The sequence below is a fragment of the Lactuca sativa genome, chromosome 4 (assembly GCF_002870075.4).
Source record: "Lactuca sativa cultivar Salinas chromosome 4, Lsat_Salinas_v11, whole genome shotgun sequence".
Taxonomy (NCBI): Eukaryota; Viridiplantae; Streptophyta; class Magnoliopsida; order Asterales; family Asteraceae; genus Lactuca; species Lactuca sativa.
Window position 1 is genome coordinate 403236764 of NC_056626.2, and position 25707 is coordinate 403262470.

Here is a 25707-nt window from a genome sequence, read left to right on the forward strand (position 1 = left end):
TTATGAAATGAATATGATCAAACAAAATCATTTTGGTGTCTTTAAATTCTTAAACCCATTTAGTTCATCAAGGGTATGAATGATACCAAAATCCAACAAAAAAGGAATGAATCATACATTTCATTATCCATGTTTATCTTGAGTTTCATGTCATATCTAAGTGTAGCCTTTATAATTATCATGTTTCCGAAAAACTTTTGATGTGTATTGAAATACATAACACTATGCTGATTCAGCCAATGTAAAAATACCCTATGTTAAAGGATACTATATTAACTTAACTAATTTTTTAAGATTCACCTAATAATATTGATCCATGAAGTGAAAACTTGAAGGCAGTTCGATCCAATTAGGGATGGACTTTTTAGCCGAAAATCGAACCAAAATTGGTTGGAGCCAATTAGTGGTATTCGGTCCAGTTCCTGGTTTTTCCAATCCATAATTTTTGGTTTTTGGTTCTTTTGGTTCTAGTACCAATCACCTTTTTATATAACATACTTTTTTTTAGTAGAATCAAACTGAAACAAGAATCAGACCCAACTTGAATTGGTTAGTGATATTTGGTTCGATTATTGGTTCCCCGTTCTATAACATTCCGAAATCCAAGGTAAATTTTTCATTTTTAAAACAATAAATCATAAAAATGAGTTGTTCCAAAATTGATCAAAGTGAATATATTATTTAAACATCAAAGTAATATCATTAATTGCAAATGCAAAAAACTCTGAGGGATGTTGTGCAGTCACACCGGGCCCTTCCATTTCAAACCGAAAGTACCTGAAACCATAAATATGAAACCATAAGCACAAAGCTTAGTGAGTTCCCTAAAATACCATATACCAAAACATACAAGTTTCATGGGCTACCCCATGGTCTTTCCTTGCAATGCCGATGGCCAAATACTGGTCTTACATACAAGTGCAATGGGCTACCCCCATGGTCTTTCCTTCCGAGGGCCAAATCCCGGTCTTACATACAAGTGTTAGGGGCCAGATCCTGGTCTTTCATACAATTTCCAAGGACAAATCCTAGTATTTCATATAATTGCTAGGGGTCAGATCCTGGTCTTTCATGCAAGCATCACAGAGACAACTAGCATTCCACATAACATGTAATGGGCCGAAATTGGTGCCTTTGACCCATGGATATAGTGAGAAAACTCACCTCACAGTCTGAAAGAATAGTTGCACCGACCACTGCTATAAAAAACTATCTCTACCGGTCACCTATATAATTAACAGGAACCCAAATCTCAAACTATAAATCAAATTACCCAAAATACCCTTAGGTCAAACTTGGTCAAAATCCCGATCAAAGTCAAAAGTCAACCGTGTCGACTGGTTCAACTAAGTTGAGTATGTTGGGCGTACTTAACATGTACGCGAGGGGGGGGGGGGGAACTGTTCCTTGAACAGAAGTCGAGGGGCTAACCACGTACATGCAACGTACCCTGTGGTACACCCAACGTATGTGGCTGCCATCCTCCTAATCCATTAAGAGCTTAATCCTTTAAGCTCTTTCGTCCAAAATCCAGATCTAACCCTCAAATGATATCCTTAAGCATAAAGTTTCCAACTTTATGGTCTTGCATGGCTGTTAAGTCTTCAACATGCAAAAACCCTAACTTCTTAACCCATTAAGACATCCAAGACCATGCATAGAGGAAAACTAGGGACCAAGGTCACATTTTTATGGTTCACAATGACTCCATAATGTGATAAAGTTTCCAATTTCATCCATTAGAATGGTCCCAACAAACATATATAGTCTTTAAGTCTCAAAGGGACCATAAATGCATCTTTTTCAACTTAATACATTAAGTCCAAGTCTCCAACCTTCAGATCTGAATCAGTATGATGTTTAGATGGATAAAGTTTCCAACTTTATCCATAACAAGGTCACAAAATTTCAAGATCTAAAATTTATGCACTTAAAGTGACCAAAGGTCATAACACCCCAAATTAGCTAGATCTAACAATTTCATCATCAAGATTAAAACTTTATACCTCCAGAAGAAAGATCAAGGTGAACAAGGTTTGGATCTATAAGCTTTAATGCAAGCAACGCTTTTTCAAAGATTTCCTTCTTCTCCAAGGTGCACCAAGAACACTCCAAAGCACTCAAAAACACATTCTTTTTGCTCACAAGGCTCAAACTAGGGTTAGAGTTTCAAGAGAGGGTGTTGGAGAGGTGGAGACTGAGAATGAAATGGGTTTGGGGGAAGTTAAGGAGCTTAAATAGGGCTCAAAAACAAAAATAGGGTTTGGGCACTGATCGCGTAAGCCTAACGTACTCCTGGTACAACCAGCATACTAGGGATGCCCTAGTACGCCCAACGTACGCGGCTAACCCAAAAATATCCTAACTTCAAACGGTCATAACTTCTTTGTTTCAACTCCGATTCCGATGATCTTTATATCCACCACAAGGTATTGAGGAGCTTATAACTCTATCTAATTACTTTTGACTTCAAACACATCGAATTAAAATCCATAATTCATAAAAGAAATCTGAAACACTACTTTTCCCATTTAACCCTTTGACTCTAAAGCCAAAACCGAACTCTTGGATCACATAATCTACATTACCCACTTCCAAATGGGTGTAAACCTCTCTTTCCCAAAGCCCGAAGCCTTATGATACTTGATCTTCGGGTCACAGACCCGAATTATGAAACGAATCGAAATAGGGTGTTACACGTTCACTCCTTAATTTGTTTTCAATTATTCCGGTTCAGGTCCGGTTTCGTAACTGGTTACATTCTTAGAACCAATATGCATTAACAACGAATATATGTGAATTTGGCTCTTCCATTAAGATACATCGAACTCATGAATGTCACCAATCTTAATATTAGTTATACCTTATAACCACTCCCGTTGTTACAACCGATTATGGAGATTTGGAAAACCCCCTCAGATGTTTCATAGGAACACATTTGGCATTTTAAAGAAAAACAATATACTCTACACATTAATTCATCACTATAACACATCACTAATAAATGCACCAATATCCTACAAAATTCTTAATCATACGATGATATATTTTTAATGTGATCAACACTTTCATGATGTATGAAGAAATGAATGGTCTTATGTCACATATCAGTGATTTCACTTGAGTGAATCTTTCATGAACCATTAATTTCGATCGAGATAAGCCAGCGGGTTGTGATAAAAAATTATTGGCGAGTCGATTCTTGATCATAATGTTTAGTATGCTAAGGTTATGAGCCTTAGATAAAGTTATGTATCATTAGACATGTAATGAGGTGTTGCTAAAAAAACCCAATAGTTAGACATGTGTGTAAGGTCCATACATACACCATATCATTGAGGGTTCATTTAAAACCCCAATATCATCTTATGATTCACATAATATCTTGTTACGAGATATCATATAGTGTTTTTAACATGTTTAATTCTATATGACCCTCAAATATTATTAAAGTCATGTCTTTTTTTTTTTAACGTTATATATGTCAATATTTTCATATACATATTTATCATGTTCTTAATTTGAAATTAATATATTACATTTAAGATAAAACTCTCCTAATATATAAGACAAAACTTGTCATAACATCAAAAGAAAAGGAAAAGAAAGAAAGCATAAAAAGACCTTTATAAGATTTTATTTATTTTGTTATTTAAGAATTTTTAGAAATGTTCGACAAAACTAGTTGGTAACTAAAAAATTGGAAATTATACCTTTTATTTATAAAAAATGTTTGACAAAAATAATTATTAGCTTTTAAATGTTTAAAATTTATTTAAAAACGAAAAGCCTCAAAGTTAAAAACCCACGAAAGCTATTTGAACTAGCTTTTGGATTTATAGCTTTTGTTAAAAATAAAAGTTAAAAGTTGTTGCCAAACAATTTTTTTTCGCGTTTTTTTTTTGAAAATTAAAAACTAAAAGCTTTCAAAACTTTTAAATGCTCTACCAAACATACCTTTGTTTAAGATAATTTTATGTTGTAAATTTTGAGGTATTGTTATTCAAAATTTCACTGTTAAATATATATATTATTATATGATATGATATTTGTATATGAAAAACTAAATATCTTCTTAGGTTTTATTTTTATTTATCTTCCTATTCGTATAAAATTATTATATATGAAGACAACTAGTCATTTCTTAATTTTCTCTCTTGATTTTGACACTTGTCCTGATCTAACGAGGAAGATGATAAATAAAAAGAAAATATTGGAAAATATTTGAGTTCTCTATAAGTATATATCAACGGTTAAACTTTCAATACTAAGTCACAACTATAACATTAAAATAAACTTTATTAATCCTTTCTTAAAATAATAGAAGTATTTAATGGAAAATAATTATGATGCTCTAATAGCCAAACAAGTGGCTCCACCCACATCAAAGTTCAATATGTGAACGACCCGACGGAACCCAAACTATGCCAAACGAGTGGGCTCCAATTCATCAAATTTCTTAACATATGTATGGTTACAACTTATACATATATAGTCGAATTTGTTAATAATCTGATTAACATGTATTTTTGGCTAACTTATTCTCAATTGTTTAAATATAAGTAATAAATTTGTTCATTAATTTTGTGATGTAGATGTTATCATAATTTTGAAGTAAGTTCTTAAACTTTACAAAAATACCATTAATTTTTGTAATAATATTCAATTAAAAATTTTACATTTGAAAGTTGAATAATCTTTTTTTTTTTTTTTTTTTTTTTTTTTTTTTTTTTTTTTTTAATAATCAACTGATCTATTTAAAACATTTTCAAGGTTATGTGGCGTCGTTAGATATTATTTTGTAAAAATATTAAATTTTTTAGATTAGATGATATTTTCCCTAATTATTTTAAGACAAGAATATATGAACTATTTAATTATTATGACTTGAGAAATAATCACATTTGAAGTTGTACTGTTCATTTTTTTTTTATATTTTATAATATTTTTTATGTTTTCGATAAACTGATAATTTTTTAATGAAGTAAAATAGCCTCTTTAATATCGATTATGATAAAATTAGTTATAGATTAATAAAATAAAATCATCTGAATAACTCTTTTTTTAATCTAATCCAGAGATATTTTCCTTGGTGTTTTTAGTGTTCAAAATCAAATTGCCTTATTCAAACTTATCTGATCAAAATAATAAAAAAAAACCATCAAATACTATTTTCTTTAACCTATTAAACTATAATTAAATCTGATTATTTTTTTATATATACGCTGAAATACACCTATATATTATCATTCATTGTATTAAAAATTTAATGGAAAAAATCTGGTAGCCAGCGCGAATAACATCCTAGACTTTTGGGATCCAAATCCAACAAGCATTTGTAGAAAGAGAGATTGGGATCAGCTGCAGCATATTGATATTTATCTGTCCTCATTTTTCGAATAATTAACGGTGAAGATTCGATCCCCCACAAGCTGTAGACCATAGCTGTTCTGTGTGATTCTCTTTTACACATCATCTATGGCGGATTGATGATTAGTTCAAACTCCTAAGGTACAAGGCTTATCAAATCATCTCACGACATCCTTCGCTTTGGTTTTTTCTCCTTCTTTCCTCTCCTGCAACCACTTCTATACTCGAATTCCAGTTCTCGTCTCCTGTTGTCGCGTACGGAAACCCTTGGTTTGTACTTTTATTTTTTCACAAGTTTCTATAATTGCTTCTTCAGCTTTGAGTGAATTGTTTAGATTTTTTCTGCTTGTTTATATGAGAAGTTGTGTTTTTTTTAGTGAAATTGATGTTGCTGTGATTCTTCCAGCTTGAATTGGTTGTTACTGGAGCGAATTTATGACGATTGAACCTATGAGGATCACATTTCTGATTAGTATTTGATGTTGTTATTGTTAATTGGGGAATCGTGTCTACTTGGACGACGAACATTGACTTAGTCAACCGATTAGAACGTGCTAGCGTTTTGTTTGAATCACAAGAAAAGTAGCTTCAGATTGCTCTTAGAAGTAAGCGAAAATATAGAGGGGAAATCCAGAAGGAGTTTATCAATGAGTTATGATTCCGTTAAAAATTCTGCTGCATGCCATGATTCATTAGAAATTATGAAGCAAAATATGTTTTGGAACTTGTTTCAAGTAGGATTCTTAATAGACTTTCAAAGCACACTTTTTACCTATTATGGTCCACGGGCATCATTTTCTTTCTTAGAGAGGCTTAGATTAGTTGTAAATTGTTGCTTTTAATCCTTTTAGTGTTATATTAATGAATTTAAGCTGTTGACTGCATGTTCTAATTTAGTTTCATGTTTTACCTCACATAACATGTTACAGCAATGATATACATATTAGGTTACTAATCACCATCTTTGCATCTTCCCTTCATTTCTGGCAGATTTGCAGTAACAAAAGCCATCATTACCAGTGAGTTAACATACACACGAAAGTCGTCATTTGTAAGTGGTTGTATATCATTTGATGCCTGAAGCACTTTGAAGGTTGTTCTGATGAAGTAACTGGATTTGTGAAGTTATATACTGATAGAACAGCCATGTTGCCTTGTTGGAAGGAATTTAACTTTAAGTTGACTCACACCTCTATCTCTTTAGAGCTTATGTTAAATAGGGCTTTACTTTTATAATAATCTAGAAGACATGGAAGATCCAAAAAAGAAGTTCCCTCTCGATGCAAAGGATTACAAGCTATATGAGGAAATTGGTGAAGGAGTCAGTGCATCCGTGTACAGAGCTCTCTGTGTTCCACTAAATGAGACGGTTGCAATCAAGGTTCTTGATTTAGAGAAGTGTAATAATGACCTGGTATGTTAGTTTCTCTCTCTGTGTCTTTCATTTCACCATTTGGTCATGTTTTATGTATTACATGCACAAACACATATATGTTGATGTATCTATACATGTATATACTTTCTGGATGAGGGTTATCCACACATGCATATACATTCAGGGCTAAAAGCTAAAGAAACTCCAATTCTTCTATCCAAGTTGGTTATGATAGAGGCATGATTATCTTTTAAGACAAAATGTAATATTATCTTTGGTTATTAGTCCAAAAGTTTTTTGGACTACCTAGAATTTGATTAATACACATCGATGTGGGGATAAGCTCATGTTTCACTTGGTTATGTACCAAATTGCTAGTAGAGAACACCCATTAAAACCTCACACATGGAACATGTTCACACATGGAATAATAAGCCAATATTTCATATTACTTCTTAATTTAGCAAAAAGCAGAAAATAATAATGCATCACTATTGAGAAAGCCAAAAAGGTGAAAAACAAGAACATCAATAGGACAATCGATAACATAAAAATGCATAAAACCTTATACTACTTCAAAAACTCCAAACCACTATATAGGACAACAATCTACAAAATTCAAAACCAGAAACTCAAAAACTAAGAATTAAAGATGCACCAAGAGATCATGAATAAAGAACAACCCCACCACAATAACACAACAACACAACAAGAGATCATGCAATAAAACATAAAACAAATATAAGGGCTATAAAGCATAAAGCAAAAGATTACAGACAATGAAATGAAACCTTCATACCACCCCTTGATTACTAAAATAGGTTGCCATGATAGTGGTAATCAGTGCATTTGTTGTTAAATTTAATATTTTAATATTTTAATGTATTATTCAATCAATGTAATTAGGATGGTATTCGTCGGGAAGTACAAACCATGAGTTTGATTGAGCATCCAAATTTACTACGTGCATATTGCTCTTTCACAACTGGCCAAAGCCTTTGGGTTGTTACACCATATATGGCTGCTGGATCTTGTCTTCACATAATAAAATCCTCTTATCAAGAAGGTTTTGAAGAGCCTGTTATAGCTACATTGCTGCGAGAGGTTCTTAAAGCTCTGGTTTATCTTCATAATCAAGGCCACATCCATAGAGATGTGAAGGTAATAGTACTACACACCCTTATTTCTTATCACATGATTCAGTTATTCTTTGATTTCTATCATTTATGAGCTTGATGGTTTTTAGGCAGGGAACATATTAGTTGATTTTAATGGGTCTGTGAAGTTGGCTGATTTTGGAGTATCTGCATGTATGTTTGATACTGGTGATAGGCAACGTTCAAGAAATACCTTTGTGGGAACTCCTTGTTGGTATGTTTCCTTTTTAGCACATGCTATTCTACTTGTTGTTATCTGTAGTGTAGTAAATGACATTGCATTACAGATTTTATAAATTATTTGACCATGTCTTGGAAATGTTTTCTTAGGATGGCACCTGAAGTTATGCAGCAATTGCATGGATATGACTTCAAGTAAGTGATGATTTATTTGTTCATGATTATTCTATATAGAGAAAATGACAAAAATGGTCCCTGAGTGTCGTTTTCTGTAATTTGGTCCCAAAAAGTTTTCTCTTGCAATTTTTGTCCTTATTTGAGGTTTTTGTGACGTTTTGCTCATTACTTTGAAGTATCATAGTCCATGTTCCATGTAAAATAACTATATTTCACAATTTTTTACTATTTTATTTTATATTTGCTAGAGAAAACTTTTTAGGAATGTTCTTATAACTTACTTCTCTATATATTTCTATTTTTATTTTGTCTCTGAACTAAAGAATTGTGTTGTGTTGTGCATCAACAGAGCAGACATCTGGTCATTTGGAATCACAGCACTTGAACTCGCTCATGGGCATGCACCATTCTCCAAGTATCCACCAATGAAGGTGATTCTTTTGTTTAAATGATTTTTTAATGCGTTTGTTAAAATTACCCTTGTACCCTTATACGCTCATGTCTCGTTTTTTGCAGGTTTTGCTTATGACTCTGCAAAACGCACCACCAGGTCTTGACTATGAAAGGGATAAAAAATTCTCAAAGGTTTGTTTCATCTTTTACAAGATCTCAAATGTTCTAGAATGTTGTGCTAACTTGCAGCAGCTTTGCAGTCTTTTAAAGAAATGGTTGCTGCTTGCTTAGTGAAAGACCCAAAAAAACGCCCCTCATCAGAGAAGCTTTTGAAGCACCCTTTCTTTAAGAATGCGCGAACAATTGACTATTTGGAAAATACTATTCTTAATGGTCTTTTCCCATTAGGAGATCGTTTCAGGATGCTAAAGGTATTATGCTAATATCATGCTAGACCTCTATACGATGATATGTTTATACAAAATCTATATTGGAAATAGATGGTTATTTGTTATAAGAGTAAAAAGGTGGTTTACCTTGTTAAATGGACCCCACAATTTTGGTCATTTTTGAACTCCTTTTTGTTGTTTTTTAGGCAAAGGAAGCAGAACTTCTTATGCAGAACAAGGAATTATTTGGGGAAAGGGAGCATTTATCACAGGTGGAATTTCCATCAAATTATATAATATTTTCATAATAATATATTGCTCTCTCTGTGTCTGTGATGCTAAAATCTTTTTCATATGCAGCAAGAGTATATTCGTGGAATTAGTGCTTGGAATTTCAATCTTGAGGACTTGAAGAATCAAGCTGCTCTTGTATGTTTTTTTTTTGCTCATGTCATTGGAATTAATGAGAAAAAAAATAAATATCTGGTGTTGCATATTTGCAACTTTCCTTTTTTAATGACAGATCCAGGATTATGATGAAATATCAAATACAGAACATCTGAATGAAAATCCAAAGCAAGAAAATGGGCTCAATGATGTTGGGTTGCCAACAGAGAGACCTTCCCCTGAGATATCTGATCATTCAGATACTGGATCTCACCATGAGGTATTATAGTTCATAGTAAAACTTGTAGGGTAAATTTCAGGAAATAGCAACACATTTATGCACTATAATATCCATAATAGGCAACTTACTTACATCTATTTAACAAATAAAAAAAGTACATTGCTCTTATATGTTGCTTTTATTGGTAAAAAAGCCAATTCAGGTAAAAAGAGTAAATAATGAATGTCTGCTGCTATTTCTTGAAAATTGTCCAAATAAATGTGTAGTAACATCAAACTTTATCGTTGCAGGATGCAATCGATGAAATTCCTGATTTGGAGACTTCACTTGCAGCGTTTCCTATAAAGCCTCTTCAAGCACTCAAGTAAGATCATGTTTTTTAAAGTTCTTTATCATTTAGAGTAAACAATAAATGGAACAATGGATATAAACTGAATTAATAGCATGATTTAGAGTTTTTTTTTTACATGTATTGATTGTAAATTATACAGGGGATGTTTTGATGTCTGTGAAGATGATGAAAACTTAACAGATAATGAACAACAAAGTGACATGAAGCCATTAATCAAAGCTGAAGAACAGGAAGCTGAAAGCAATGATACTGATAATTCTGGACAAATAAAATCCTTACCACGTCCTACTGATGGGCTAAGAAGATATCTGAGTGGTTCACTGCTTCCAGATAATAATAACAATAATAATAATAATCATTTTTCTCGTAAAAAGTTGGTTGCTGATTTTGACAGGTAATTATGGATTGTTTATTTATTTATTTTTATTGTATGAATTTGTGTTTTGACTATGAATTTGACTTGTCATTATGAATATGAAGGGATCATCTGCAATCAAGATTCCAAGTACAACGCAATCATAGTGGTCCACTGCAGTGTCGTCAAAAACCTAAAGGGAATAATATTAATAATTCTACATCTGGTAAGGCATCTTTGACCAACTTGTTAAAGTCAACTTTTTGTGGTAAATGTCTTTTTTAACCTTGGTATCTATTATTATTATTATGTAATGTAGGTGAGGATGTTTCAGAAGGAGCTGTGGTCCAGCGTAAGGGACGGTTTAAAGTCTTATCTGCAGATCATAATCCAAAGGTACACATTTTATAAATTATTATTTCCATTCTTCTACTTTCTACATAGAGTCTTATCTTTTACACATAGTATGTATGTTGCTATAAATGGTTAATGCTTATCTTTTCATTTTGTTTTCAGAATCCTGTTTCTAGTGGTAATAGTAGTACCAATTCTCCAATATCAATCACATCAGCTGCTTCTGTTCTTCCATATTTGCAAACCATTCTTCAGCATAATGCTATGCAAAGAGTACGCGTCTCATACATACTCTTAAATCTTAATTTTTATATAACTTTAAATTCCCTCTCTCTGATTGGTTACAAAATTTGCTCTCTCATTTCATACTTTTGTTTATGTTGTCCAGGAAGAACTACTTAAATTAATCAAGTTTGCAGATCAATTCCATGGTACTTCATCATTTTTTTTTTTTTGACTTTTTTCATGATTAAGTTGTGATTTTTATGTTTTGTGTGAATTTCCTTATGCAGGCAATGCTTATGAGGGGTCAGGAACCAATGGATTTTCACAAGTAATTGATCCCTTTTTTTTTTCTTCTAATTAATACATTGAAGATGATTAAATAAACTAGAAAATTAAATAGTCGTCTGTTTTCCTTTATATGTAGATGCATGTAAATTCTCCAAGGGAAAGAGAACTGCAGGCTCAGGTTATCGAGTTACAACAAAGGTATATATATATATAGGATAATATAATACAATTGTGTTTTCAAGTTGCATAATTTATAATAAAAAATTGCATATATTTATATAAAATAAAATATTTCATGATTTTCAGCATTGGCAGTCTGGTTGAGCAATTACGAATACTGAAAACAAGAAATGCAAAGGTTTGTCTTAATCTTCATCTCTTTATAGTTTATATACATGTTATTTCATAAACTAAATATGATTACAGTAACTATTGTTATAATAAGAGTAAATTACAGAAATGGTCCCTGTGGTTTAGTGGAAATAGCAGGTACACTCCTATTTTGATTTTTCTTGCATGGACAGCCCTCATAGTTTCATTTTGTTATAGTTTTGGTCCTTCCAACTAACACCGTTAGAACTGGGCCGGGAAATCTGTGTAAAATGACTAATTTACCCCTGTTGGGTCTTATTCTTGTGTACAAGACACCTTTGGATAGTACTTTTTTAACACAACGTTGTTACTTTGTTATCCATTTACGAAATTAACCCTTTATATTATTATTATTATTGTTAATAAATAAAGCGTCCCACAACATGGTCATATTTAAAAAGCTATTTTGGTCATTGTGGTATATTGTTTTTACTTGTTTAGTCTAAGGACAAAATGGTCATAACTAAAAATCCAACAGCCGAGTTGTTAGATTTAGTGAGAAGGCTGCATGGAAATAAAACCTTGAGGATTGACTGTCTATGCAAGAAAAAATCAAAATTGGTCTGAATCAACTGTTTTCACAAAACCACAGGGACCATTTCTGTAATTTACTCTTAAAATAACGATCCGATTGTTTCAAATAAAAACCTTTTAGGAGATTGTGTACATCAGAATACACTCAAGTCTACTTTTAAACTAGTCTATCCTTTTGACCTGTTTTCTTTTTAGCTAATTTTGCTCAACATCCATCAGTTGGATTTGTTTTTAATAAAATATTTAATCCAAATCGACCCATTTTTACATACATAGGTTCAAATTGTCTTAGTAAACAATCATAATCTCAATCGTGCTCCTTTTGGCTTTTGCAGTTGGAAAGAAGTATTAGCAGTTTAACAGAAAAAGATAGCATCCAAGAATGATATACGAGATAGCACATGCTTTAAATATATATAATATATATCTTCTCCTAATATTATGTTGTGGTGGCTAATTGTTGGTTTGTAAATTTTGCAAGTATTAAAGCATATATATGTTATATATTTGTTTGTGAATGAATACAAGGAGGAATGGGGGGCTTAAGGCTTTGAAGTTATGAGTTGCCATTCCTCTATATAGCATACATACATAGCATCCATGTATATTCTATTAAATGCTGTAGTTTATGTATTCAATATCAAAATTATTAATCTGGTATTTTAATTTTCTTTGGTCTTGTATAGGGCTGTGTAGAAAAACCGAGTCCTTTTGGAAAGATTTTGGTATAATTAAAAACGAGATTTTAGGTTAGCTTTGGTTTTTGTTATATCCAAAAAAAGCCGCACGGAAAATCCAAATAAATATTGTTTTATGTATAATTTTTAGGGATAATGTAAGTGAGGTCTTATGAAATTATGAAGCGCAAAACATGTCATGACAATGTTTCTTTGTGTAACAAATGAGAATGGTGCCATCCTCTTTAATATAGGGAAGCGTGCTTTCAAAATACCAAAAGCATGTTTAATGACATTCCGAAGTTTTGTATGTTCATGTTTAAATTTTTCTTTATTGATCAATGCACGTTTTTGATGAAAATCTCCAAGCCAATACTTCATATTACAATAAGTGGCCATAAATCAATACAAAGATAATATTTGTCTGTAAATCATGTGTATTCATGTCCCGTCATTTCCAAATCATTATCTCACAATCGTTTCACACCCCTCTTCCAAAAATAACGGATGTACATGTACATGAGAATTACGAGAATTATCGTTTGATCGTGATCCATTATGAACCTACAAAGTAGAACTTTAAAAAACATTACATTAATCATATTTCAAGTAGCAAAAAACAATACATAAACATATTTCAAGTAGCAAAATAACACTACATTAACCATATTCCAAGTAACAAAATAACAAAAAACACTTCCAACAAAGGCAAAAAGACCAAACAAATAGTTTCAACACAAGAAAAATCATTGGACAATCTTTCCATCCTTCAAAACTCCTAAACTTGTACCTGCCATCTCAAGCCATTCTTGTAATATATCGGGAACATCGGACAAATGCATCCACATCTCTCTCATGTTCATGGTCCCTCCAAAAATATGATATGCAACAAAACGTAAATGATCTGTAGGGCCTAACTGAAGCACCTTTAACTTCTCCAAACATTGAGAAATTGTATACCCTTTAGTCAAACTTTATAGAGTTTTTTTCATTTCAAATGCTAAATCGTCAGCGGTAATAGAAGTTCCATCAGGTGAAGAAGCGGACGGTGAGGCACTAGGAGCTATATGAGTTGAGGATTCAGCCCTTTTTTGGGGTTACAGGATGGTGAAGCAGCAGAAGGTGGTGGCTTATTGTAACACCCGTGACTTGAGGTAATAATAATTATTTAATATCTTTGTAATTAATTGTTGGGCTATGAGTTAAATAACGGATTATTGAGTTGGGCCATTAGCAAGTGGACCGTCATGATTGGGCTATCCGAAGACGTACATTGGGCGTAAGCTTGGCGTACGTGGGGCGTAGCGCAGTTATGGATGTAGGGAGTTCATGAACGTACACGCAACGTACCAAGGAGTACGCACAGCGTACGCGAGCATACTCAAAACCCTAATTTTTAGGGTTTAAGCCATATAAATACAACATTATGTCCCAGACCCTAGCCTCCTTACCAGCCACCTCGATTCAGAAGGCCCATTTGAGAAGTTGGGCCCAATTTAGAAAATTAGGCCATAAGTGGGCTTGAAAAGACTTTATGGAATTGGGCCCTTCATGTTAATAATTTGGGCCTAGGTCATGTTAATAATGGTTATTTTACCCCAAGAAGGATTATTGGATTTTGACTAAGTGGTATTTGGTAATGATAGCTCGGGGAGTCATGGGAGCAGCCGTTAGAGATTCCTTACCATGAGATTCTGCATTCAGCTTTGAGAGGTGAGTTCCTCCTGTAGGAACGGGTTGAACGCACCAATGCCGACCCGTTTATGTACGTTAGTATGTTTCGGACTAAGGTCCGATGTCGGGCAATGCCCGATGTAGGTTATTATGTTTCCGGATTCCGATCCGATGTCGGGCGGTGCCCAAGGAATGTTTGTATGCTTGATGTCTTTGTGATTCTTGCATGTGCTTGTTTTATATGTATCCGGACTTCGGTCCGATGCCGGGGAAAGCCCGAAGAATGTTTGTATGCTTCTAGATTTCGGTCCAATGTCGGGCAGGACCTGAGGAATGTTTATATGTTTATGTTATGTGATTATTTATGTATATTTGTTGATATGTTATATGTATACCGAGCTTTGCTCGATGCCGGGCGGGGCCCGATGTGTAACACCGTAAATTTTTAAACAAAAATTTCATTTTAGAATCACATAAATCTCATCAACACATTTCACAAAATCCCAATTGTCAAATTATCGAAAACACATTTTCATAATTGTTGAGTAAAATCCAGGATCCACTAAAACATAACTCCATCTCGTGTGTACAATCAAGCCGGAACCTTTTCACGATCCTGAGAGGAACCTGAAACACATATCACATAACACGGTAAGCACGAAACTTAGTGAGTTTCCCAAAATACCACACACGTCTCATTAGCCTCTCATGGCTATACTCGAATAAGACCCTCCGGTCTATGTGTCTCAGTAGAACCCTCCGGTCCCACAACTCGGGTGGACCCTCCGGTCCTAACTCAGTAAGCTCAAAATAATACACAACATAAATCACAAAGACATAATGCAGGATATCACAATACTCAATACAAGCACATAAGACCCTCCGGTCACACATAAATCACCACTCTAGATAAGTATAGTGAGAAAACTCACCTCGAAAGCAAGTAAGGAAACTGTATACCACTCGAACAGTCTAATCCCTGCTTACATGTAACAAGCATCTCTAATTAACACTTAAAGATCTCAACTCATGATAGTCCCTCTTTAACTCTTGGGATGGTAAAAACCATTTTACCCCTCCATGAACTCCATCCCTCAAGTTGACCAAACCCTAAAGTCAACAAAAGTCAACACTCGAGTCAATAGCCCATGTTGACCCAACTCGTAGAGTGCATCTATGAAACTCGTCGAGTCCCTTTGGTTCCTCAGAACCCGCATGAAAGTCTAACTCAACTCGTTGAGTTGACCCTTCAACTCGCCGAGTTACAGCGTGCTCAGACTTATCGGGACAAACTCCAACCGACTCGTCGAGTCAGCTCATCGACTCGTCGAGTCCCTTAATTTGAATTCTCATTCAGACGTTTTAAGGAAAAACTGATGCCCTATACTCCGGATCTATCCTCTTAAGTCTTGAATATCACGTAAAGTTTCAAGCTTTATGTTCATGCATGGCATATTAGGCTCATAATGCCAATACAAGCTCCTAAAAGGGTTAGATGCAGAAGAGCTTGCCTCCAGCTCAATAAAGCTCGGGTCTTTGGACTCACAAGGCCTCCTACAGTCCAGATCTGAGGTTCTAACCTCAAGCCATGATCAAATGACTCAATGACACAAGATGGATGGGAGAAAACCCTAAAAACTCCCTAAACCACGATCTCATAAGGAAATGATCAAGTTAGCATTTTTTACCTCCAACTGAAACAATTCTCTAAAGAATCTCTGGATCCAAAAGCCTCCTCTTGATCCAAGCTTTGATGCTCTCCACTTCTCTACCAAAAGATCACAAAATGCCCAAGATTAACTATCTTTTCTCTTTTAGCTTACTCTAGGCGATTAGGGTTTCACTCTGGGGAGTAAGGTAGCTGGTGAGGCGGAAATGAGGACTTAAGGTCCCTTAAATAAGACCCAACCCCAGAGATTTAGGGTTTCTTCACACTGCATCAACTCGGTGAGTCGACTCTCCGACTCGTCGAGTTGGTCATTAAACCCACGTGGCTAATCCGACTCTACTCGAAGAGTTGGGCATACAACTCGTTGAGTCACTCAATCAACCCAAAAAATAAATATGAATATTATACCTGAGAGTCGGGATGTTACAATTCTCCCCCACTTGAATTAGATTTCGCCCTCAAAATCGCTCCTTGACAACACATAGATCAAACCCAATAACCCAAGAAGCACCACCAAAAATCTCATATCATACAACAACCTTCCTTCCAAGAAACCCGAAGCTAATCAGGAACTCCAATCCTGAAACAGGACGGACCCCTCTGCCCCTGCGTACCAGTTTTGACTCTCCAGAACTTGGAAACTCTAGTGGTCTGTCTCCCTGCTACACCGCCCATGAAAGATATCATCATGTTAGTCACTCATCGAATAACAAACCCCGATAACACACTACCAACTCTGATTTTCTTGTTGTGACTGATGAAAGCAAGTCGTTGACCGATAATTGGCTACCGATCACTCATGAAAAATATACCAATCGATCCAGACCGTAGCTCTAAAAGGAACGGAAGGGTCACATCCCACCAGGGACCCACCACCTGTACTATTATTAGAACCCATCTGAAAATGCACCTCAATACTTTGTCCTTAGACACAATAGTATGATCATTCCCGCTCGGAACTATCCTCTGGCATCTATACTCATAAGCCACCACTTCCTCTCAAATATCTCTCCCAATGCCGGGCACCAGGTCAGCTCTTGACCCAACAACTGAACCTCCAAGGCTATCCTTGCACACTCATTAAAACGACTTACAGACTCCTTCTCACAATAGCTATCTCAACCCGTCATGACACCTAAAGTCACGAGGTCCGCTCCAACTCAAGAGAATCACTACAACCCCATATGAGGCAGTCTCACCTCCGACCTCTGTCGCCTACCACCTACTATTTCATGCATCTCGTGGTCCTTCCCCAAACCAACAAATTGACCTGCACAGGTCCTAAACGTCAGATGGAAACCGTTACCTCTCAAAAGGAAACTCATTCAGAAATTTGGAATCTCATCCTGCCTACTTATTACACAAATATGGCCAAAATCAAGCTCGGGAGTCTGATTCAGCAGAAAAATTGGAGCCACTCATCTTTAATCTGATACTCAAATCACTCCCTGTGATCCAAAAATCTATGCGTACACCACTTTTCCAATCGGGATGTAACAATTCTCGGCCATCACAGAGACCCCAGGATTGCCCCTAGTCCAGCCTCCAATTTCCCAAAGACTCAATTATTAAGACTACCCAAGCCTAAGAACTCCTCTGCGTCATGCTCTGACTAGTGAATACTACGGCGCCCCGTAGTTACAACACCCTTTCTTATTGACTAATAAGTGCTACGGCTCCCCATCGTCTTAAGACACTACCTCATTGACTCGTGAAAGCTACGACTCCCCGCAGGCTTACGACACACTCTCTCACTGACTTGTGAATGCTACGACTCCCCACAGGCTTATGACACACTCTCTCACTAACTCGTGAAAGCTACAGCTCCCCGCAGGCTTATGACACACTCTCTTACTGACTTGTGAAAACTACGGCTCCCCACAGGCTTACGACACACTCTCTCACTGACTCGTGAGTGCTACGGCTCCCCGCAGGATTACGACACTCTCTCACTCACCATGGGCTCACCCCATGGTTTTTCCCTGACAGTCCCAAGTGATTACTCACACTCGGATCCACTCGCTCTCTTATCACCCCACAATCTCATCCTCGAGTCATCACCCCATTGAGCCTACTAGCTCATGCTCTGTGGTCCAATCATAGATAGGTACACATTGTTGGATAAGGTGTCTAAGTCCATAACTATTTTTGGTATGTACTTGACTTAACCCAACATGGTCCATTTGGGTTGCATGGCATCATGCATTTGGATAGACTAAATGAGAGAAATAACACTTGTGGCTTATTAATATATTATAAGCTCTAATATATTAACAATATTATTTAATTAGTATTGATCAAGAATTAATTTGGAATTAATTAAGTGATCAAAATATAACTAATTGGATATATGGGTTGATTATGTAAATCATCCATAACTTGTATATTGGGCTAAAAGGCTCCATGGATTATCAAGTTGGGTTAAACCCATAGGATGCTCCATAGGAGTTACAAACCCATGGGTCATGGAAATGAAGAGTCATGTCACATTAGGGTTTACATGGTGTACCCTTGATGTGACACACTATATAAAGAACATGTCATCTACCAAAATTGGCTACACTAAGTTACAAGAGGGCTAGGCCGATTTTTACAAGTGTTAGCATTCTCTCAAAGTCATTCCAAAGCATTTGGTGTTGTGTGAAGCATTTGAGGCATCACACTTGGGGTGCTAGGCTCTCAAGGTTTTCAAGAAATCAAATCAACTACAAGGTATGTAATTCTATCCATCTTTTAGATTAAAAGTTTCCCATGTATGCTCGATAGCATTATGAACCTTGGAAATCATATTTTGCATGTATTTTTAGACAAACATAGATCCAAGGTTTTCTAGGGTTGCATGTACACTTAAGGGTGTTAGAATGCTCAAAACGCATCACACACACCCACCTAAATTAAGCATCTCTACTCCTGACGACAATCGCCACAACAAGACACTTTCTCCTTCTACAATTCACATTCTTGGACAATCCCGTCCGATGACAATTAGCTGAAGGGATCCCACTGGAACAATGGTCACTCGGTACTCCACTTGACATCTCACAAACTCAAGTCTCAAAATAATCCAAAAATTTAGGGCATCATACTCGGATACCCCAATACACCATCACATAACCTCACGATGTCTTTCCTTGACCATTGATCTTCCACTCACGACATTATACTCAGATACCGCAATACACCCTATCATAATCTCACAATGTCTTGCCTTGACCAGTGATCTTCTACTCGCACACCTCGTAACCTTGAAATACTCCAACTCACAACTTGAAACACGGAGGGATCGTCAATGACTAAGAACACGTTGACGACAATCTGAAAACTCATCCTTTACTGCTCAAACCCATGCGAGAATACTCATACCGACTCTGAAGTTGGGTGCCCAAACAACTGCTGTCCTTTGTGGAATGCAGATAACAACATACACATCAAACTAGAAATTCTCAACGGTCGAAACTGGACCTTAACGAGCCAACCGCCTCGAACTCAACCACTAAAAACTAAAGATGAAGAGTTCCTAATCACAATAAGGTCTATGGCCAACTGCTAATCATTGTGGATAAACTCACCCTTTCCTGAACACGTACAACATGCATCAACCCGCTCTGCACCTTGCCTCATCAACCAACAACCCAAGTCTCATGTGTCCGCACCACAGATCTTCATAACCAGTTCTCTAACCACCCTTGAACAGCTTGCTGACCCTTTCAATAGAATACCCAATTCTCCCCCAAGGTTCGAACCATCACCAATTGGCATACCAACAATCTATTTCATAGACTGTTTCACCAGATACATCACACTTGACTCTTGGAATCGTACAACGTAACACTCGATGATCTTCCCGATAGAGACCAAACAACTCAAAATATCCCGAATCTCAGATGAAATCCTCAGACCCTTCCCATCGTGACTGCCTTTAGTCATTCCCAAAATCTCATACTGACACACCGCCAGATATCCCAACTGTCCTGAACTAGTCACGACTCTCAATCTGGAAGTAATGCACTATCACACACTGTGTCTTCGATCCCTCAACCAACATTACATCGCGTGGATCATCATAGAAACATGAGACCTGACTCTCACAGTCGATACACAACGTAGGTAACGAGGGCCGCCACCCCGGTATACTCCTCTTGATCCCCTGAATCTGCTGCTAAAAAGTATGCCTTACTCGGTCAAGGCATCTCCTTGTCCTCATCCGTATCAGTCCCCATCAATGACTCTTTCATGGTATAAGAAATACCTCGCATCAACATATCACAATTACTCTGGTGAAAACATCGCAACTATATGATACTTCACAGAATTACCTCCAAGCTTTGGAACTGGAAGCTCGTTATCTCCTTCGCTCCACACGAGAAGTGGAAATAGTGTAATCTTCATCACAGGATGTGACATCTTAACTATTGGTCGATCACTCAACCCAGACCGAAATTCTCCCCAGCGTATCACCTCCACTTCAAGTAATGCAACTCCAAATGGCAGCTCACCAGTCAACTCCTCGGGATCTAAACTCTATTCCCTCACCAGGTACACTCTATCGAAGCTCAATCGACATGGCCCTCTGGCCCCACAGTTTACCATATCCTTCCTCAATATGAACACCTATCGTCGGATAACTGGTAACGATGAAAATACACTCTGCTACGAATCATGGTACCCAAACCATGTTATCTACCCTTATCCTGCTATTTAGAACATATGGGATTCTCCCTGCTTCGAGTATGGGTCATCTGCTTTTAGTAGTATGGGCCCATACTACTTGCTAGATCTACCCATACTCTCCACACGGATAGTCCCAGATTTCCTAAGTAGTTGTTCAACCTTCTCGATCACCAATCCTGATACACATGGTCGCTTTCCAGCGAATAATCTCCTTTATCAACGTACTCAACTTACTAAAGTCACTCCCCAGGCTCTTCCTAGGTTCTCACACTTCTCTTCCATCAGCTGCTGAAGAACTCCTCATGATGCCAACCATCTATCTCTGAAATATAGTCATATTCACCCGGTAGCCGGATCCCATCATCAAGAGTTCCACAAAGCACAAAGCAAGCAACATTTGGGCATCAAACAACCTCCAACAACATGTAAAACCACTCTGGCATATAACTCCTCTCGCTCTATCCACTACTCAAAAGGCATTGCCGACTCATGCAATCCCACCCCTCGTGGCATCTAACTACCCTCTTAAAAGATTCCTCCAAAAGCACATCTAGGTATCCATCCTAAATTACTCCACTACATAAAGCTCTCTCTAAAATATTCCTGCTAGATACTCCTACTCAACACATACTCAAGGCACATAACAGATAGCAACAACTCCTAGGCTAAGACATCACAAATCAGGCAGCTCTAGGCCTAAAATATGAAATACCTAGCCTATCCTCTAGCATGCATCACTAATATCTCGTAAATATCTCATAACACAAATAAGTAAGGGTATTTTAGGAAATCACTGTTCGGGCTCTGGCTGATTGTACACACTGCTCCAACTCGTTTTCTCTTAAAACTCTTTCTCATTTTAGAAAAATCAGTTCCTTTGATTTTTTTTTCAAATCCTCAGTTTGAGTTTAGACACACCGGAAGGTACGTCCGAATCCCTCAAACCAAGGCTCTGATACTAACTTCTAACACCGTAAATTTTTAAACAAAAATTTCATTTTAGAATCACATAAATCTCATCAACACATTTCGCAAAATCCCCAATTGTCAAGTTATCTAAAACACATTTTCATAATTGTTGAGTAAAATCCAGGATCCACCAAAACATAACTCCATCTTGTGTGTACAATCAAGTCGATGCCTTCCCGCGATCCTGAGAGGAACCTGAAACACATATCACATAACACGGTAAGCACGGAGCTTAGTGAGTTCCACAAAATACCACACACATCTTATTAGCCTCTCATGGCTGTACTCGGATAAGACCCTCCGCTCTATGTGTCTCAGTGGAATCCTCTGGTCCCACAACTCGAGTGGACCCTCCGGTCCTAACTCAGTAAGCTCAGAATAATACACAACATAAACCACAAAGACATAATGCAAGATATCACAATACTCAATATAAGCATATAAGACCCTCCGGTCACACATAAATTACCACTTTAGGTAAGTATAGTGAGAAGACTCACCTCGAAAGCAAGCAAGGAAACTGAATACCCCTCGAACAGTCTAATCCCCGCCTACATGTAACAAGCATATCTAATTAACACTTAAAGATCACAACTCATGATAGTCCCTCTTTAACTCTTGGGATGGGTAAAAGACCATTTTACCCCTCCATGTACTCCATCCCTCAAGCTGACCAAACCCTAAAGTCAACAGAAGTCAACACTCGAGTCAACAGTCTATGTTTACCCAACTCGTCGAGTGCATCTATGCAGCTCATCAAGTCCCTTTGGTTCCTCAGAACCTGCATGAAAGTCTAACTCAACTCGCCGTGTTACAACGTGCTCAAACTCATCAGGGCAAACTCCAACCGACTCATCGAGTCCCTTAATTTGAATTTTCATTCAGACTTTTTAAGGCAAAACGTATGCCATATACTCCGGATCTATCCTCTTAAGGCTCGTATATCACGTAAAGCTGCAAGCTTTACTTTCATGCATGGCATATTAGGCTCATAATGCCAATACAAGCTCTTAAAAGGGTTAGATGCAGAAGAGCTTGCCTCCAGCTCAATAAAGCTTGGGTCTTTTGACTTACAAGGCCTCCTACAGTCCAGATCTAAGGTTCCAACCTCAAGCCATGATCAAATGACTCAATGAAACAAGATGGATGGGAGAAAACTCTAAAAACTCCCTAAACCATGATCTCATAAGGAAATGATCAAGTTAGCATTTTTTACCTCCAACTGAAACAATTCTCTAAAGAATCTATGGATCCAAAAGCCTCCTCTTGATCCAAGATTTGATGCTCCCGACTTCTCCTCTAAAAGATCACAAAATGCCCAAGATTAACCCTCTTTTCTCTTTTAGCTCACTCTAAGCGATTAGGGTTTCACTCTGGGGTGTAAGGTACCTGGTGAGGCGGAAATGAGGACTTAAGGTCCTTTAAATAGGACCCAACCCCGAAGATTTAACGTTTCTTCACATAATGTTAACTCGATGAGTTGGTCATTAAACCTACGTGGCCAATCCGACTCTACTCGATGAGTTGGGCATACAACTTGTCGAGTCACTCAATCAACCCCAAAAATAAATATATGAATATTATACATGGGAGTCGGGATGTTACACGATGTCGGGCGGGGCCCGATATAACGGGCAAGGCCCATGTTATGTTATTATGTGATTATGTGTATAATATGTGGTAGATTGGGGAGACTTACTAAGCTTCATGCTTATAGTTTTCAGTTTTGGTTTCAAGTACTTTCGGTAGCAACGGGAAGAGCTTGGGATGACTGCAGTGCACACACCATGATTTTAGCTTGGGATGTTTTTACTCTGATATGTTTGACAGATGTTTATGATGTTTTGAGAAACAATGACTTATGATTTTCATGTGATGTTTGGATAACTATTGTTTTATTAATAATTAAAAACGAAATTTGACCATATTTTTGGGATGTTTCACTCATGATGGGAAGTTTCATCATCATCATCATCTATTGCAAGAAAAGGGGTGGCGGTAATATGAAGTGGTGGAACACGACAAGAGGATGCTCCAGCTACTAATGATGATTGGGTTGAGTAACTCCAAAAATGACTAGTGGCACTATTTCCATCAAAAAGATGTGCCCAAAGATCTGGAAAAGGCGATGAAATTGTTCTCAATGAAGCAGCCTTTGGATGCCCCTAAACCCAAATGTAACAAAAAATAGTATAAGAATATTTGACAACTTCAAACGTAAATGTTATATATATATATATATATATATATATATATATATATATATATATTAATATATATGTAACTTCTTAAAATCATCCAACTCCTCGGTTGTTAAGTTAAAAGTGTTTGTTTGAGAATTGTATATATTACCAGTTTTGTTTTTTAAATATATCGATCCTATGTATTTGCCTTTCAGATTTTCATATGGATTTTTCATTTGTTTTTGACTCAACTCAACGCTAAATTTTTCCATAAGAACTCTTCCAAGCCTTATCCATGAATCTTCTGCAAACTCAATCCTTTTCTACCAACACTGTCTACTTCTTCAATACAAGTATCCAATAAGCATTTTAAATGCTCATTGGTCCATTGTGGTTTTCCTCCCATTTCTAATAACCAATATATATCATAGACAAATAAGATTTCATAAGGTATTGTAGCATTCACAAACTGACAAATATGATTTCATAAGGTATTGCATATCATACATATTCCAACAAAAAAACAATCAACAACTAACATCATTATTTCATATTTCCAAAACCAAATAACAATTTTCAGCACATTCAACAACAATTTTAAGCATATTCAACAACAATTTTTAAGCACATTCAACAACAATTTGAGACAATAAAGAGTTTTTTTTAGCAAAATCACAACATTCACATCATTATTTCATAATTCTAAAACAAAATAACGATTGGAGTTCTTGATGTAACGCCCGTAGATCCGGGCTAGTCAATTAAGAGATAATAGAGATCGAAAACGAATTTTCGAAAAAAGATTATTTTGAATAAATAATCTTAACCAAGTTGTAGAATATGTCACAAGGTTTCCGTACATATAAAGAACGCCGAAATCCGAGTTATAACGAAGAAGTTATGGCCCGTCAAAGTTTCGCGATGGAACCGACACTCCACCAGAAAACGTAAATAGTGAATTTACGATAGAGCGATATTCATCCTTAGTGATCTAAACGAAAGTCGTAGAATACGTTAAACCGAGAGAGCCCATAAAAAGAACGCCCAAATCTGACTTCGTATGACGAAGTTATGATTTTTCGAAGTTTCGACTTAGTGGTGTACAACCCAAAATTCGAATATTAGATCGAGCGGTTTTAGCCGACACAACCTAAACGGGAATCGAAGATCTCGTTAATAGTAGCGTAACGATAAAAAGACAGACAAAAACGGACGTCGGATGAAGAAGTTATGAATTTTTAATGGACCAATCGTGTCCTGGCCTGTTAATAATATAACTTTTAAAATAAAGTCAAAATTAGCCGACGGAGTCTAAACAAAAGTTGTAGAGTACGTTCCCGTATTCGCGTGGATATAAAGAATGTCGAAAACGGAGATCGTATGTGAAAGTTACGAAATTTTAAAGGTTGCACTCGAATTTGCGAAGCCTGATGCGATGATGATGACATGGCCGATTTCCAGCCGTCCGATGATGATGACAGAACTCGCTTCAGATGGAGACACGTAGCCCTTTCTACGCCCAATGTCCGAACTCGGAACGCGCCGCGTACGAGAAGCTCTTCCCCGGCCCAGCTTCGCCCACTTTGCACCTCCGAGACCTCGCCACGTGTCTTGCCAGTTGCTGATCTTATCCAACGAACGCGTCGCGTACTTCGGTCCTACACCCCGTGTAGCGAGGCCTCTCGACCTATAAAAGGAGCCAAGGGCAGTCTCAT

General features: G+C 36.6%; 1 protein-coding gene across 3 annotated transcripts; it reads left to right on the plus strand.

Annotated features, from left to right (window-relative positions):
* Positions 1–5254: 5254 nt before the first annotated feature.
* Positions 5255–12815, plus strand: LOC111920499 (serine/threonine-protein kinase BLUS1). 3 transcript variants are annotated; one of them, XM_023916079.3, is made up of 21 exons: positions 5255–5640; positions 6361–6784; positions 7652–7906; positions 7992–8116; positions 8233–8277; positions 8609–8690; positions 8776–8844; positions 8913–9083; positions 9248–9313; positions 9402–9470; positions 9565–9708; positions 9960–10033; positions 10161–10415; positions 10502–10602; positions 10696–10772; positions 10893–11003; positions 11119–11161; positions 11243–11283; positions 11380–11441; positions 11550–11601; positions 12485–12815. In XM_023916079.3, exons 2-21 carry the CDS (start codon positions 6620–6622, stop codon positions 12533–12535), a joined length of 2058 nt encoding a protein of 685 aa, XP_023771847.1. In that variant the 5' UTR covers positions 5255–5640; positions 6361–6619; the 3' UTR covers positions 12536–12815. The 3 variants fall into 3 exon arrangements, with proteins under 3 accessions (XP_023771847.1, XP_023771848.1, XP_023771849.1); XM_023916080.3 differs by having other exon boundaries at positions 5255–5625; XM_023916081.3 differs by having other exon boundaries at positions 5255–5511.
* Positions 12816–25707: the final 12892 nt, after the last annotated feature.